General features: G+C 40.7%; 1 protein-coding gene across 1 annotated transcript in view; it reads left to right on the forward strand.

Annotated features, from left to right (window-relative positions):
* The window catches only part of CNGB3 (cyclic nucleotide gated channel subunit beta 3), a 190,138-nt gene that overhangs the window by 151,158 nt on the left and 23,503 nt on the right, over positions 1–15,477 (forward strand). Inside the window, exons 14-15 of the mRNA XM_061439435.1 lie at positions 6,120–6,203; positions 12,619–12,737. Of these exons, the coding sequence (XP_061295419.1) occupies positions 6,120–6,203; positions 12,619–12,737 (203 nt within the window). The remainder of the gene's footprint in view (positions 1–6,119; positions 6,204–12,618; positions 12,738–15,477) is intronic.

Below are 15,477 nucleotides of genomic sequence, written 5' to 3' on the forward strand. Positions count from 1 at the left end.
CGCTAAGAGTCGGACACAACTGAACAACTTCACTTTCACTTTTCACTTTCATGCATTGGAGAAGGAAATGGCAACCCACTCCAGCTGTTCCTGCCTGGAGAATCCCAGGTACAGGGAGCATGATGGGCTGCCGTCTATGGGGTCGCACAGAGTTGGACACGACTGACACGATTTAGCAGCAGCAGCAGCATGATCGCTAAAGAAATGATTATCCAATCCGTGAACTGGGGGTAGATCCTTTGCTTTTCTACCTGGGATTAGTTACCTGAAAATAATAATGTCCCTAAAAAATGGACAAGCAAAAAAGAAAGCAGCTACATGCTAACAGTTCTGGGAGGAAAAACTAAAAATATTTGATGAAAGTCAGTTCAGTCATTCAGTTGTATTCGACTCTTTGTGACCCCATGACCCCACTGACTGCAGCACGCCAGGCTTCCATGCCCATCACCAACCCCTGGAGCTTGCTCAAACTCATGTCCATCGAGTCAGTGATGCCATCCAACCATCTCATCCTCTTTCGTCCCCTTCTCCTCCTGCCTTCAATCTTTCCCAGCATCAGGGTCTTTTCAAATGAGTCAGTTCTTCGCATCAGGTGGCCAAAGGATTGGAGATTCAGCTTCAGCATCAGTCCTTCCAATGAACACCCAGGACTGATCTCCTTTAGGATGGACTGGTTGGATCTTCTGCAGTCCAAGGGACGCTCAAGAGTCTTCTCCAACACCACAGTTCAAAAGCATCAATTCTTCAGCACTCAGCTTTCTTTATGGTCCAACTCTCACATCCATACATGACCACTGGAAAAGTCATGTATGTAGCTTTGACTAGACAGACATTTTTGGCAAAGTAATGTCTCTGCTTTTTAATATGCTGTCTAGGTTAGTCATAGCTTTTCTTCCAAGGAGCAAGCATCTTTTCATGGCTGAAGTCTCCATCTGCAGTGATTTTGGAGCCCAAAAAAATAAACTCTCTCACTGTTTCCACTGTTACCCCATATATTTGACATGAAGTGATGGGACCTGATGCCATGATCTTAGTTTTCTGAATGTTGAGCTTTAAGCCAACTTTTTCACTCTCTTCTTTCACTTTCATCAAGAGGCTCTTAAGTTCACTTTCTGCCATAAGGGTGGTGTCATCTACATATCTGAGGTTATTAATATTTCTCCAGGCAATCTTGATTCCAGCTTGTGCTTTATCCAGCCCAGCATTTTGCATGATGTACTCTGCATATAAGTTAAATAAGACAATATACAGCCTGATGTACTCCTTTAACTATTTGGAATCAGTCTGTTGTTCCATGTCCAGTTCTAACTATTGCTTCTTGACCTGCACACAGATTTCTCAGGAAGCAGGTCACGTGGTCTTGTATTCCCTTCTCTGGAAGAATTTTCCACAGTTTGTTGTGATACACACAGTCAACGGTTTTGGCATAGCAGAAGTGATGTTTTTCTGCAACTCTCTTGCTTTTTCGATGATCCAACGGATGTCGGCAATTTGATCTCTGGTTCCTCTGCCTTTTCTAAATCCAGCTTGAATATCTGGAAGTTCATAGTTCACAAACTGTTGAAGCCTGGCTTGGAGAATTTTGAGCATTACTTTGCTAGTGTGTGAGATGAGTACATTTGTGTGGTAGTTTGAGCATTCGTTGGCATTGCCTTTCTTTGGGATTGGAATGAAAACTGATCTTTTCCAGTCCTGTGGCCACTGCTGAGTTTTCCCAGTTTGTTGGCATATTGAGTGCAGCACTTTCACAGCATCATTTTTCAGGTTTTGAAATAGCTCAACTGGAATTCCATGACCTCCACTAGCTTTGTTCGTATGATGCTTCCTAAGGCCCACTTGACTTTGCATTCCAGGATGTCTGGCTCTAGGTCAGTGATCACACCATCGTTATCTGGGTCATGAAGATCGTTTTTGTACAGTTCTTCTGTGTATTCTTGCCATTTCTTCTTAATATCTTAATAGCTTCTGTTAGGTCCATACCATTTCTGTCCTTTATTAAGCCCATCTTTACATGAAATGTTCTCTTGGTATCTCTAATTTTCTTGAAGAGATCTCTGGTCTTTCCCATTCTACTGTTTTCCTCTATCTCTTTGCGTTGATCACTGAGGAAGGCTTTCTTATCTCTTCTTGCTATCTTTGGAACTCTGCATTCAAATGGGTATATCTTTCCTTTTCACCTTTGCCTTTAAATCAAATCCCTTATGATTATACAGTGGAAGTGAGAAATAGATTTAAGGGCCTAGATCTGATAGATAGAGTGCCTGATGAACTATGGAATGAGGTCCGTGACATTGTACAGGAGACAGGGATCAAGACCATTCCCATAGAAAAGAAATGCAAAAAAGCAAAATGTCTGTCTGGGGAGGCCTTACAAATAGCAGTGAAAAGAAGAGAAGTGAAAAGCAGAGGAGAAAAGGAAAGATATAAACATCTGAATTCACAGTTCCAAAGAATAGCAAGAAGAGATAAGAAAACCTTCTTCAGCGATCAATGCAAAGAAATAGAGGAAAACAACAGAATGGGAAAGACTAGGGATCTCTTCAAGAAAATCAGAGATACCAAAGGAACATTTCATGCAAAGATGAGCTCAATAAAGGACAGAAGTGGTATGGATCTAACAGAAGCAGAAGATATTAAGAAGAGATGGCAAGAATACACAGAAGAACTGTAAAAAAAGATCTTAATGACCCAGATAATCACGATGGTGTGATCACTGACCTAGAGCCAGACATCCTGGAATGTGAAGTCCAGTGGGCCTTAGAAAGCATCACTACGAACAAAGCTAGTGGAGGTGATGGAATTCCAGTGGAGCTATTCCAAATCCTGAAAGATGATGCTGTGAAAGCGCTGCACTCAATATGCCAACAAACTGGGAAAACTCAGCAGTGGCCACAGGACTGGAAAAGGTCAGTTTTCATTCCAATCCCAAAGAAAGGCAATGCCAAAGAATGCTCAAACTTCCACACAATTGCACTCATCTCACACGCTAGTAAAGTCATGCTCAAAATTCTCCAAGCCAGGCTTCAGCAATATGTGAACCGTGAACTTCCTAATGTTCAAGCTGGATTTAGAAAAGGCAGAGGAACCAGAGATCAAATTGCCAACATCCATTGGATCATGGAAAAAGCAAGAGAGTTCCAGAAAAACATCTATTTCTGATTTATTGACTATGCCAAAGCTTTTGACTGTGTGGATCACAATAAACTGTGGAAAATTCTTCCAGAGAAGGGAATACCAGACCACCTGACCTGCCTCTTGAGAAATTTGTATGCAGGTCAGGAAGCAACAGTTAGAACTGGACATGGAACAACAGACTGGTTCCAAATAGGAAAAGGAGTTCGTCAAGGCTGTATATTGTCACCCTGTTTATTTAACTTCTATGCAGAGTACATCATGAGAAACGCTGGACTGGAAGAAACACAAGCTGGAATCAAGATTGCTGGGAGAAATATCAATAACCTCAGATATGCAGATGACACTACCCTTATGGCAGAAAGTGAAGAGGAACTCAAAAGCCTCTTGATGAAAGTGAAAGTGGAGAGTGAAAAAGTTGGCTTAAAGCTCAACATTCGGAAAACTAAGATCATGGCATCTGGTCCCACCACTTCATGGGAAATAGATGGGGAAACAGTGTCAGACTTTATTTTGGGGGGTTCCAAAATCACTGCAGATGGTGACTGCAGCCATGAAATGCAGCAGAGACATTACTTTGCCAACAAAGGTTCGTTTAGTCAAGGCTATGGTTTTTCCTGTGGTCATGTATGGATGTGAGAGTTGGACTGTGAAGAAGGCTGAGCGCTGAAGAATTGATGCTTTTGAACTGTGGTGTTGGAGAAGACTCTTGAGGGTCCCTTGGACTGCAAGGAGATCCAACCAGTCCATTCTGAAGGAGATCAGCCCTGGGATTTCTTTGGAAGGAATGATGCTAAAGCTGAAACTCCAGTACTTTGGCCACCTCATGCAAAGAGTTGACTCATTGGAAAAGACTCTGATGCTGGGAGGGATTGGGGGCAGGAGGAGAAGGGGACGACAGAGGATGAGATGGCTGGATGGCATCACTGACTTGATGGACGTGAGTCTGAGTGAACTCCGGGAGTTGGTGATGGACAGGGAGGCCTGGTGTGCTGCAATTCATGGGGTCACAAAGAGTCGGACACGACTGAGCGACTGATCTGATCTGATCTCTTCTTTTCTCAGCTATTTGTAAGGCCTCATCAGACAATCATTTTGCTTTTTTTTTTCTTGGGGATCGTCTTGATCACTGCCTACTGTACAATGTCACAAACCTCCATCCATAGTTCTTCAGGCACTCTGCCTATCAGATCAAATCCCTTGAATCTATTTATCACTTCCACTGAAATGCAATGTAAGGGATTTGATTTAGGTCATACCTGAATGGCCTAGTGGTTTTCCCTACTTTCTTCAATTTCAGTCTGAATTTGGCAATAAGGAGTTCATGGTCTGTGCCACAGTCAGCTCCTGGTCTTGTTTTTGCTGACTGCATAGAACTTCTCCATCTTTGGCTGCAAAGAATATAATCAATCTGATTTCAGTGTTGACCATCTGGTGATGTCCATGTGGAGAGTCTTCTCTTGTGTTGTTGGAAGAAGGTGTTTGCTATGACCAGTGCGTTCTCTTGGCAAAACTCTGTTAGTCTTGTCCTACTTCATTCTGTACTCCAAGGCCAAATTTGCCTGTTACTCCAGGTATCTCTTGACTTCCTACTTTTGCATTCCAGTCCCTTCTAATGAAGAGGATTTCTTTTTTGAGTCTTAGTTCTATAAGGTCTTGTAGGTCTTCATAGAATGGTTTGACTTCAGTTTCTTCAGCATTACTGGTTGGGGCATAGACTTGGATTACTATAATATTGAATGGTTTGCCTTGGAAATGAACAGAGATCATTTTGTCATTTTTGAGATTGCACCCAAGTAGTGCACTTTAGACTCTTTTGTTGACTATGAGGAGTAGAAAGTCTAATGAAAGTAGAAAATCCAAAATCACTATGTGAGGTGAGATTTTTGAAACATCTACAGATTTTTCTTTAACCTATGTTGTAGATAAATTATTGGCTTCCCTGGTGCCTCAGATGGTAAAGCATCTGCCTGCAATGTGGGAGACCTGGGTTCATTCGCTGGGTCTGGAAGATCCCCTGGAGAAGGAAATGGCCACCCACTCCAGTATTGCAGCCTGGAGAATCCCCAGGGATGGAGGAGCCTGCAGGTCACAGTTCATGGGGTCGCCAAGAGTTGGACACGACTGAGTGACTAAGCACACACACATAGGTGAATTATAATTATTTAGACAGAGAACAAATATAAACATATTTTCAAATGAATCAAATTTGTTTCTTACACTACTGAAGTGAATATGAACAGTCATTTATTTAACATATATTGTTTTTATATCTCTTAAGTACAGTTAAAGAAGAGGACAAGTTGGGGAAGAAAAACATACAAGTTTGCAAATGTACTATCTCACAATAGTATGAAAGATGTTATTAAAAAGAAAAATATGTGGCAAATATTTTATATGTCAGTGTTAATATATTAATAATCAATTGTTATTACCATTACATTACCATAATCTTTAATACTTATCATTTATTAAGATTATGTTAAGTTTTACATGAGTAAAATTTTACTATTACAAAATTAGTACCACTTAACTCCCATTTAGCAGACTAGGAAAATGAGGCCATGAGATATGTAGATACATAGCAATAAGTAGTGGAAACAGGATTAAAACCCAAATATATCTGCAAGAGTGCATGCTTAGTCACTCAGCTGTATCTAACTCTTTGTGACCCTATGGACTTTAGCCCGCCAGGCTCCTCTCTCCAGGAGATTTTCCAGGCAAGAATACTGGTGTGGGTAGCTAGTCCCTTCTCCAGAGGGATCTAATATATCTGACCAGCATTTAAGTTCTAACCATTATGCTGTAGGTATTTTTTTTCTATGTTTTGTTCTAAGACAAGTCCATATCTACTGGCAACTATTTTAGCATCAACACAGACAAAAATCTGTTAGTGTTTATTTTCACTGCCTTTTAAGCCTCTCGGAATATTTGCCTCTTAGCTGTATCAGTAAAGATTACTTTTCTCTTTACTGTTTTTTCTTTAGGGCTGTGACACACAGATGATTTATGACATGCTGCTAAGATTGAAGTCCATTGTCTACTTACCTGGTGACTTTGTCTGCAAAAAGGTGAGTGCCTGCAATTTTTCAAGTGCATGACTCATAAATAAATATATCTGAAGAGTTCAGATATAAGTCAGGAGAACAGTTTAAACAAAATCTGCCTAGGGTGAGTTCCAAAGTATGAAAATAATCATGAGATACAATTCTGTAAAACAATAATGTGCTTTCAGAGTTCAAAACAGAATAAGACAATATGGATTTCATTACTTGTAGCATATGAGTGGTGGGTGGTCTGAAAAGTCAGTTTGTGTATATGGAAGTCATCAACTGTCATACCCCATTAATTCCAAATACCTTCCCTTAATTCTACCTTTCTACCTTTTCCCTTAAGAAGTGAAAGGTGGTTCTGCCCCTTTTATGTCTTCAGCAAACTATCAGTTACCTCCATTTAGCTCACCCAGTTAGTGGATAATCAATGCCATATTTTTTAAATTGTACTGTAATTACAAAGTAATACATGGTCATTATTTTTAACATGGGAAACACATAAAAGCACAAAGCCAAAAACTCCAGCATCCATAAATAACCACTATTAATATATTTCAACCTATCTCTTTTATAAATAGATTGATGGATAGGTAGAGCTTGTTTCATAAAATTAGCATCATACCTCCCTTATGGGTGAAACTTGCTTTGTCACGTCACAATATATCATAGGAAGTAATCTACAACCTCCTTTTTAAAGCTGCATAGTATTCCAGTCTATGAATGTATCATAATCAATTTCCAAGTGTTTGCTATTATAAATAACTCCAAAATGAGTATTTTTGCACATCTCTGATTACTAACTTAAGGGAGAGAGAAGGAATGATGACCTTGGGTTTTTCATCTTGAGACATTAAATCAGTTGTGAAGGCAACAATCAAAATTAAACGTAGAGGAAGATAAGTAGTTCAAAGAAATGAAAGATGATCCAAAACCCTAGGGAGTTTACAGACAAGTGGGGGTAAGAAGCACTTACATCCCCAAATAATGTGTTAAATGTGGTGGGAGAAGTAAGCACAAGCTGTAGTGGGACATAGGTCAAGAATGTTTCTCCCTGGGGTGCTGGTAAGAGCTCCTGGAGAAGATGCCGGTCAAGCAAAGTCCTGAACAATGAGTCAGCATGAACCAGGAGAAAGAAGAAGCAGGCGTTCCAGATAAAGGGAAAAAGTTCACATGAGCTCAGGCAGAAAGGAAGGAGCTGTCTGCGGAGAGACTGTATGGAACCGCAAGTCAAAAGATGGAAAATTTGAGTGTCATTTATTCAGCAAAACTCAATAAATAATTTTGAAATGCTATGGGCCAGGCACTGTGCTAGATACTGGATATAGTCAGTATATATCAGAAAAGGGTGGTTCTTGCCCTTCAGAGGCCTACTGTCTGATGCTGGGGTATTCAATTCACAGTCTACATCAGATTCACCAGAATTTAGAAGTCTGGGCTCCATCCCCAGAAATTCAATTGGTCTGGTAGAGCCCACATATCAATACTTTTAAGGCCTCCTGGGTGATTCTCACGTGCAGCCAAAGTTGAATATCACTGTCTTGATGGAAGAGATGAACAATGAATAAATTAAATAAATGCGTAACTCCAAAACATGCTAACTTCTGTGAAGGGAACGCAGAATTTGTGTGGTGGCAGAGGTACTTAAGATTGTCAGATTGTCAGACATAATCTTTGTGAAAGTCTAAACAGAAATAGTTCTCTAGTTTAAAAAAAAAGAAAAAAACTAGAGAGGACAGTTTTTTAGATGAAGACTTGGGGACCTGAGGCAGGACAGAACTTGACAAACTTAAGGAATTGAAGCACATAATCAACTAGCATAATGGCAAAGGACAAAGTCAGATAGAGGGAAGGTACTTCAAGGCACCCAGGTGCAGAGGTGGAAATAATGTACTCTGCGAGAGAGGATACGACTGGAGGTACATCTTTAGGAACCAGCATATAACAGAACTGATATCATAAGAAGCTCAACAAAGGTACGTGAAAAAGACCAAGGTTGTAACTTTGAAGAAAAACAGTATTTATGGAAGAGGTCAGTGGAGAAGAATCACGGAGGGCAACTGAGAAGGAGCTCTCAGTAGTAAGAGAGGAAAATGTGGATGAGACATTGTGATATTAATGAAACCAGGAATACAGTGTGAAAGCGTTAGTCGCTCAGTCATGTCCGACTCTTTGCGACCCCAGGGACTGTAGCCTGCCAGGCTTCTCTTGTCTGGATTTCTCCATGCAAGAATACTGAGTGGGTTGCCATTCCCTTCTCCAAGGAAGTCTTCCTGACCCCAGAATCAAATATGGGTCTCCTACATTGCAGGCAGATTCTTTACCATCCGAGGAATATATAAGCCCACACAAATAAGCCCAGATTAAAAGTGGGCATACTGATGATATGAAATCATTTTCATGAAAATGGGAAATGCACAGCTCGATTTAAGGACTCCTTTCAATCAATGATGCATTAGGATGGCATGGCCTTAATGCACCCAAATAGCCTTTCAATTTGTAGCAGCAGGGACTGAAAATTGAGACAACTCATAGAAACTTTAGCACTCATGCCCTTAAGCAGTGAAAACTTGCTTAACAAAGTGTGAAATGCAGAGTAGATGCAGCCTTTTCGCTTCTAATTTCTTCCTTGCATCACATCCATCACTTAGTAATAAAAATGGATCAATTGAACACAAATGAAGGAAGGGAAAAAAGTAAGCAGGGGGAAGAGCAGAAATGAAAAGACATGAGACCCAAGCCACATTTCTCTGCTTCCGTTTCTGTTTTAAAGAAGGGATTTAATTAATAGTAAACGTAGAGATGAAAAGTTGTTACTGGACCAGATTTTAGACAGCTGAATTCAGCTTTGCTTTTGCTTTATCATTTCCACAAATCATTGTAGGAAAAGGGAAGAAAAACAAACAACAAACATGTTCATTAGAGGTCGTTTAAATAATTGAAGAAATGGCAGGGCTCAGGACTGAGTCTGCTGACCTACCTAATCCTCTAAACATCTCCTAACACTGGGTTCGCATTCCCAAATTCCCCAGAGGAATTAGATACATATGCTTGAAAGTGTGAAAGTGTTAGTCACTCCGTCGTGTCTGACTCTTTGTGACCCCATGGACTGTAGCCATCCGGGCTCCTCTGTCAATGGAATTTTCCAGGCAAGAATCCTAGAGTGCGTAGCCATTCCCCTCTTCCCAACCCAGGGATCGAACCTGAGTCTCCTGCATTGCAAGCAGGTTCTTTACTGTCTGAGCCACCAGAGAAGCCCTAATCCTCTGGATGGCTCCTAAAGTTACTGAGTGGCTAGCTTGGACTGCTTCAAAGAGTGTTTGGGAGTTTTCCCAGGATTAATTTGCAAGAATTAATTTGAGTGTCATAATACCCCTGCCAGGCTTGGAATAGCCTTTCACAGGGGAACTCTGAAAATTTTAAATGCTCTCTCAGGAAGAGTTACCCTACTGTATATGAAGTGCTTGCATTTCTATGCTTTCTCCAAATTAGCAGGTAAACCAACCACCAAAGCTTGGTTTGGTCTTATTTTGCACATGCTGTCAGACCTTCTTCTCTAAGGAATGTCTACTTCATTTGAATGCTAATTAAACTTGCAGGAAAGTCTTAAATTAGCCTAGAAATATGCAAGAAATAGTGGAAGTTTTGGTTCGGTGATTATGCCAGATCTCCTTGAAAAATTATTGAAATGATCATTAAAAAATAATTAAAAGTGCTGAACTATATTTAAGTACCCATTATGTACTTCTACCTCCAGTCAGCTGTAAAAACTGCCTTTGAAAAATCATTCCAGTTCCTTGAGAATGACTTCATGCAAAAAATGAAGGAATATGACCATGTTCTAATCATTACTTCTTGGAGTATTTCTTGAAAAACTAATTTTCAGACACTTTCCCTCATTTTAAAAATAACTCATAGCTATTTTGTTGGTTTTAAAGAGATCAGTCTTGATATTGGATTCATCATTAAATATGTTCTATATTTAATGATATAGATATACTATATCATATTTAATATACATATTATATAGTCAGATGACTCAGGTGTTGCTGGTTCTAATGCTGTCATCTGCCAGCCTCACGAATTTGCCCAAGACACTTAACTTTTCAAGTCTCTACTGGTAGCTCAGATGGTAATGAATCTGATCTGCAAAGCAGGAGACCTGAGTTCAGTCTCTGGGTCAGGAAGATCCCCTGGCGAAGGGAATGGCTACCACTCCAATATTCTTGCCAGGAGAATTCCATAGACAGAGGAACCTGGCAGGCTGTATAGTCCATGGGGTTGAAAACAGTCAGACATGACTGAATGACTTACACACAACCAAATTTAAATACAACTAATGATATCTTTCTTATATGACCTCACTGAGATTTTTGCAAGAATTATATGTTAATATCTATGAAAATATTTTGCAGCTATAAAGTAGCATGTTCTGATCAAACAAACACAGGCATAAAATAAGGAGCAATGTAAAACCTGACACTGTGAGCTTAAAAATACTTTGCAAAATGCAAGATGTATTATTAGTATTGATATTATGGAAATAACTATAATTAGATCCATCTGTATTGGAATTTCTACTCAGATCTACATTTGGGAATAAATATATGCTTAATATTCTCCACAATGCAGAATTTAAATATACTTTTTGCATTGCTTCATCCAGAGATGTGCATTCTAGGCTTCCTTTTGCTTCTAATTACTGTCATGGAGCGTTGGTTACTCAGCCAAATATTAGCCAGTAAGTCAATCCGTGCCTTTATTTTCTTTCTGTAAAATGGAAATAATAATATCTATGCTAACTTCCTCATAAAAGTCATAGGGAGATAAAATGAGAATGTCACAGATGTCAGCTAAGAGATAGAACCTAAAAACTTAAAAACTTAACCTAACAGTTAGAATGTGACAGTAAGTAATGATCAGGAAAATAACCCTTGGTATTAAAGTACTTCCCAGAGAATGGTGAAATTATAAATTATTCAGAAATGAGCTGTCTACGTCATAATTCCTACGCTCAGCACTGGAACAAAGTAGACATTGTCTCAGTCTTTGCAGAGCAGAAACTATAATCAACCTTGTTTAATCCTAAATTAATTTTAGTGTGTTCTAATCTTCTGAAAATATGATTAACAAGAATATTTGATGAACTCAAATAATCTAGTCCCCTCCTAAGCCAAGTATAAGAGAATTTATTGTATTCATGCTATTTTTAATAGCTCAGATTGATCAAGACTCAACTCATTAAGACATATAGGTACTATTATCCAGTTTGCCTAGTATTATGACAACTGTCTTATTTAAAGTTTAACAGCTTTTCTTGACCCAAGTGCCATTCAGGTCTCTTGTAAAGCATATTTATTCTTTTTGGATCCTGGAGTGAGATGTGTTCCAAGGGTCCCACAATCACCCACTAGTTTGGTGATTTGCATGACTCAATATAAAATGGTATTTATCAACTAAGATTTATTATAGTAAAGCATACAGTGCAGGAAAAGCAAGAAAGAGACATTCATAGGCAAAGACTAGAAAAATACGGTGCAGATTTACTAGGTCCTGCTTCCACGAGGGTCACATGAAATTCATCTTTATCACCCACTGCGGACAAGGACACAACATCTCTGCTAGGAAAGCTCAACACAGTCTTGGAGTCTAGAATTTTTAAATGGGTCTGGCCACACAGCTACATGACCAGCCATGGTTCAGACTACAAACTAGACACCAAGTACACATCGTAAATCTTCGTGTTTACATTAAACAGTGTTGACAGCCGGGTACATCCCGCCACGCTGCCTGAGGCATACAGAGCAGCATCATTAACCAGGGGCTATGTGAACACTCCAGGAGTTTAGTTCTCGGGGCTTTGAACAAGGGTCATTGCCCTGGTTCCAGGGTCCCCAGAGATAAACAAGAACTGAATAAAAACAACCTGCTGCATTAACACTTTCAATGTGGAACAAGAATAATAGCTTAAGGGCCTCCTATGCCCCAATTACTAAAATGAGATCTCAGTGCTATAGGCAGATGAGTAGAGTTCATCTTTGAATGACTGTAACCCGTACTCTCTGCATAAATTAAGCAACTTCTTCAAAACAAAGCAGTGGTCACCAAAAAAGAAAAAAGAAAAGGTTGCTATTCTTACAGTCTCTAATTTCCTCTCTCCAATCCCATTCCTGAAACAATGTGCTAGCTAAAATATCTTTGACTATCCAGTGACGGCACACGGTGCTCTCATTTTGAAGAGTATCACTTTCCTTATCGTTTCTTTTCACAAGATATATCAAACTAATGTCCATAACCCCCTTAAGACTTCAAATAATTACTTTTACGCTTCTTTCCTTTATGTTTATTCATCTAGAGGAGTGTATATTTCTTTAATTTGGGGCATAATTGTCAAGAATAAAGTGACTATCATTTCCTCTTTTTATTTGGCATACAGGGAGAAATTGGCAAGGAAATGTATATCATTAAGCAAGGAGAAGTCCAAGTTCTTGGAGGTGCTGATGGAACTCAAGTTCTGGTCACTCTGAAAGCTGGGGCAGTGTTTGGAGAAATCAGGTATTCAAAAGACACCCTGTCATTTGTCATAAAAGAGAAGTCTTAAGTCGTAAAATTCCTGCTCAAATTCATCAGTGGTTTTATTGCGCTGACAACATGGATAAAATAAAGAGTTTCACATTTCTATTTATCCTTTCCCTTCCTCCAAAGACCATTTAAGCCCAAGACTTAGGTCAGTGCCTGGCATAAGGTATTCACTCAGTATATGTTGAACAATGGATGTTCAATGCATGAACGGATGGATGAATGATGAAAGAAGAGATTGGGAGAGCTAGACATCAGATTGTTGGAAAGCTGGGATGCCAGGATAAGACAGTAGTTTGAGTAGGTGAGTGATAATGATTATCGCTGTGGGACCAAATTACCTGAGTCCAAATCCCCATCCCTCTACTTAGGAACAAAACCTTTGTTTCTTTATTTCTTGAACCATCTGTCCCTCATCCTAATAAGTTGGATAATATTAACACATATCTTAGAGGATTGATAAGTGAGTTAATTCATTAAAGGCACTTAGAGAAATGTTCAGCATCTATTAGGAGCTCAATAGATATTAGCTATTGTTATTATTATTTGCTATTGGCCAGGAGAAGTTTGTCCTAAAGGTGAGTCCCCAAGAGTAAGAATCAGTTCAGTTCAGTCATTCAGTCGCGTCCGACTCTTTGCGACCCCATGAATCGCAGCACGCCAAGCCTCCCTTCAGTATCCTATCATTTTGCCTTTTCATACTGTTCATGGGGTTCTCAAGGCAAGAATACTGAAGTGGTTTGCCATTCCCTTCTCCAGTGGACCACATTCTGTCAGATCTCTCCACCATGACCCGCCCATCTTGGGTTGCCCCACGGGCATGGCTTAGTTTCATTGAGTTAGACAAGGCTGTGGTCCTAGTGTGATTAGATTGACTAATTTTCTGTGAATATGGTTTCAGTGTGTCTGCCCTCTGATGCCCTCTTGCAACACCTACCGTCTTACTTGGTCTTCTCTTACCTTGGGCATGGGGTATCTCTTCACGGCTGCTCCAGCAAAGCGCAGCCGCCGCTCCTTACCTTGGACGAGGGGTATCTCCTCACCGCCGCCCTTCCTGACCTTCAACGTGGGATAGCTCCTCTAGGCCCTCCTGCGCCCTGCGCAGCCACGGCTCTTGGACGTGGGGTTGGTCCTCCCGGCCACCGCCCTGGGCCTCGGGCTTGGGGGCGTGGGGTAGCTCCTCGCGGCCGCCACCCCTGGCCTCGGATGCAGGGTAGCTCCTCTCCGCCGTTCCTGCACCGTCGCAGTCTGGCACTCTCGGCCACTGCCCCTGACCACGGACGTGGGGTAACTCCTCTTGGCCGCCGCCCTTCAGGCATGGGGTCCTCTCGGCTTCTAGTTGACCCTTAATATCTACCAGGATATTGGTTCCAGGACCCCCACAGATACCAAATTTCACCAGTGCTCAAGTTCCTTTTGTAAAATAGCATAGTAGAATCAGCCATTTGTGTCTGTGGGTCCCTCGTGTGAGGGTTCCACACCCCAGGATTCAACAGACCAGCCTGCACAACCTGTGTGCAAATGCACAACCTGTGGATACAAAGGTCTGATGCTACCGACAGCAAATTTAAGCATTTTATGGGCTAAACATTTCATATATATTATTACACTCATGTATTCATCTGATAAACCCTTATTTTGAGTGCCTAGTACATGCTAGACTGTCAGGTATTGCTCTAAACTCTGGGAATGTACTGTGTAAGTGAACAAGAGCTTACAGTCTTGTGGGATAAACCTCACCATAAATAAACAACTAACTAGATAAGATAGACTCCCGTGGTGATAACTGCTATGGAGGTAAAAACTGTTGGAAAGTGACCAGGGATGCCACTTCACATACAGTGTCCAGGGACACCTCTCTGGACAGATAGTATTCCAACTGGGCCTTGAGAGAGTAAATGGAGCAAGCTTCCAGACGTGGCAGAAGAGCCTCCTGGATGATGCAACCGCACGTGTGGGAGGCTAGAGGGAAGGCAGCCATGCCTGGCTGAACGTCACAGAGGTCAGTATGGCTGGAGCTCAGTGAATAAGGGGCCCTGTGGAGCGACAGGGACAAAGAAGTAGGCAAGGACCAGACTGTACAGATCTTTTAGGCCATGATAAGGGACTTGCATTTTATTCGAAATACCAATGGACGCCAGTGGAGGATTTTAGGCAAAAGAATGATACAACTTGAACTGTGATGTTAAAAGACCATTCTAACAGCTATGCGGAGAAAAGGCAGCAGCGGAACAAGAATGAAATACAGGAGATCAGTTAGAAGCCAGTTGCAGTGGTTCAAGTGAAAGATGATGGAGTCTTGAACTAGGATTTTGGCCCTTAAGGTAGAGTGCACTGTCAAGCAGTTATTAACATATCCATTTCACAATTGGGAAAATTGTAATTCCAAGGCATCAATTATCTTGCCCAGGATAATATAGCTAATAAGTGAAAGGAACAATATTCAAACACAAGTTTCATGGATCATGGTCAAGTGATCTTTCTACCATACCAGGAAGAAAGGTGCTCATTCACCCTTTTATTTCAGAGCTGCTAAGAAGTTATCTTCAAGGTTCCAGAGATATGACATTTCAGATGAGTTTATATGAGTATGACTAAAGTTTCCTTAGAATATTGAAGCATGTTATTTCTCTGTTGATAATGTGGATTCTCTTTTCTAATTTTTCCTCCTTGCTTAAAACAGGGTGGGCATGCCTGTGGGGGTCCTGCTCTGTTG

This window comes from Bos javanicus, chromosome 14 (assembly GCF_032452875.1).
Source record: "Bos javanicus breed banteng chromosome 14, ARS-OSU_banteng_1.0, whole genome shotgun sequence".
Classification (NCBI taxonomy): Eukaryota; Metazoa; Chordata; class Mammalia; order Artiodactyla; family Bovidae; genus Bos; species Bos javanicus.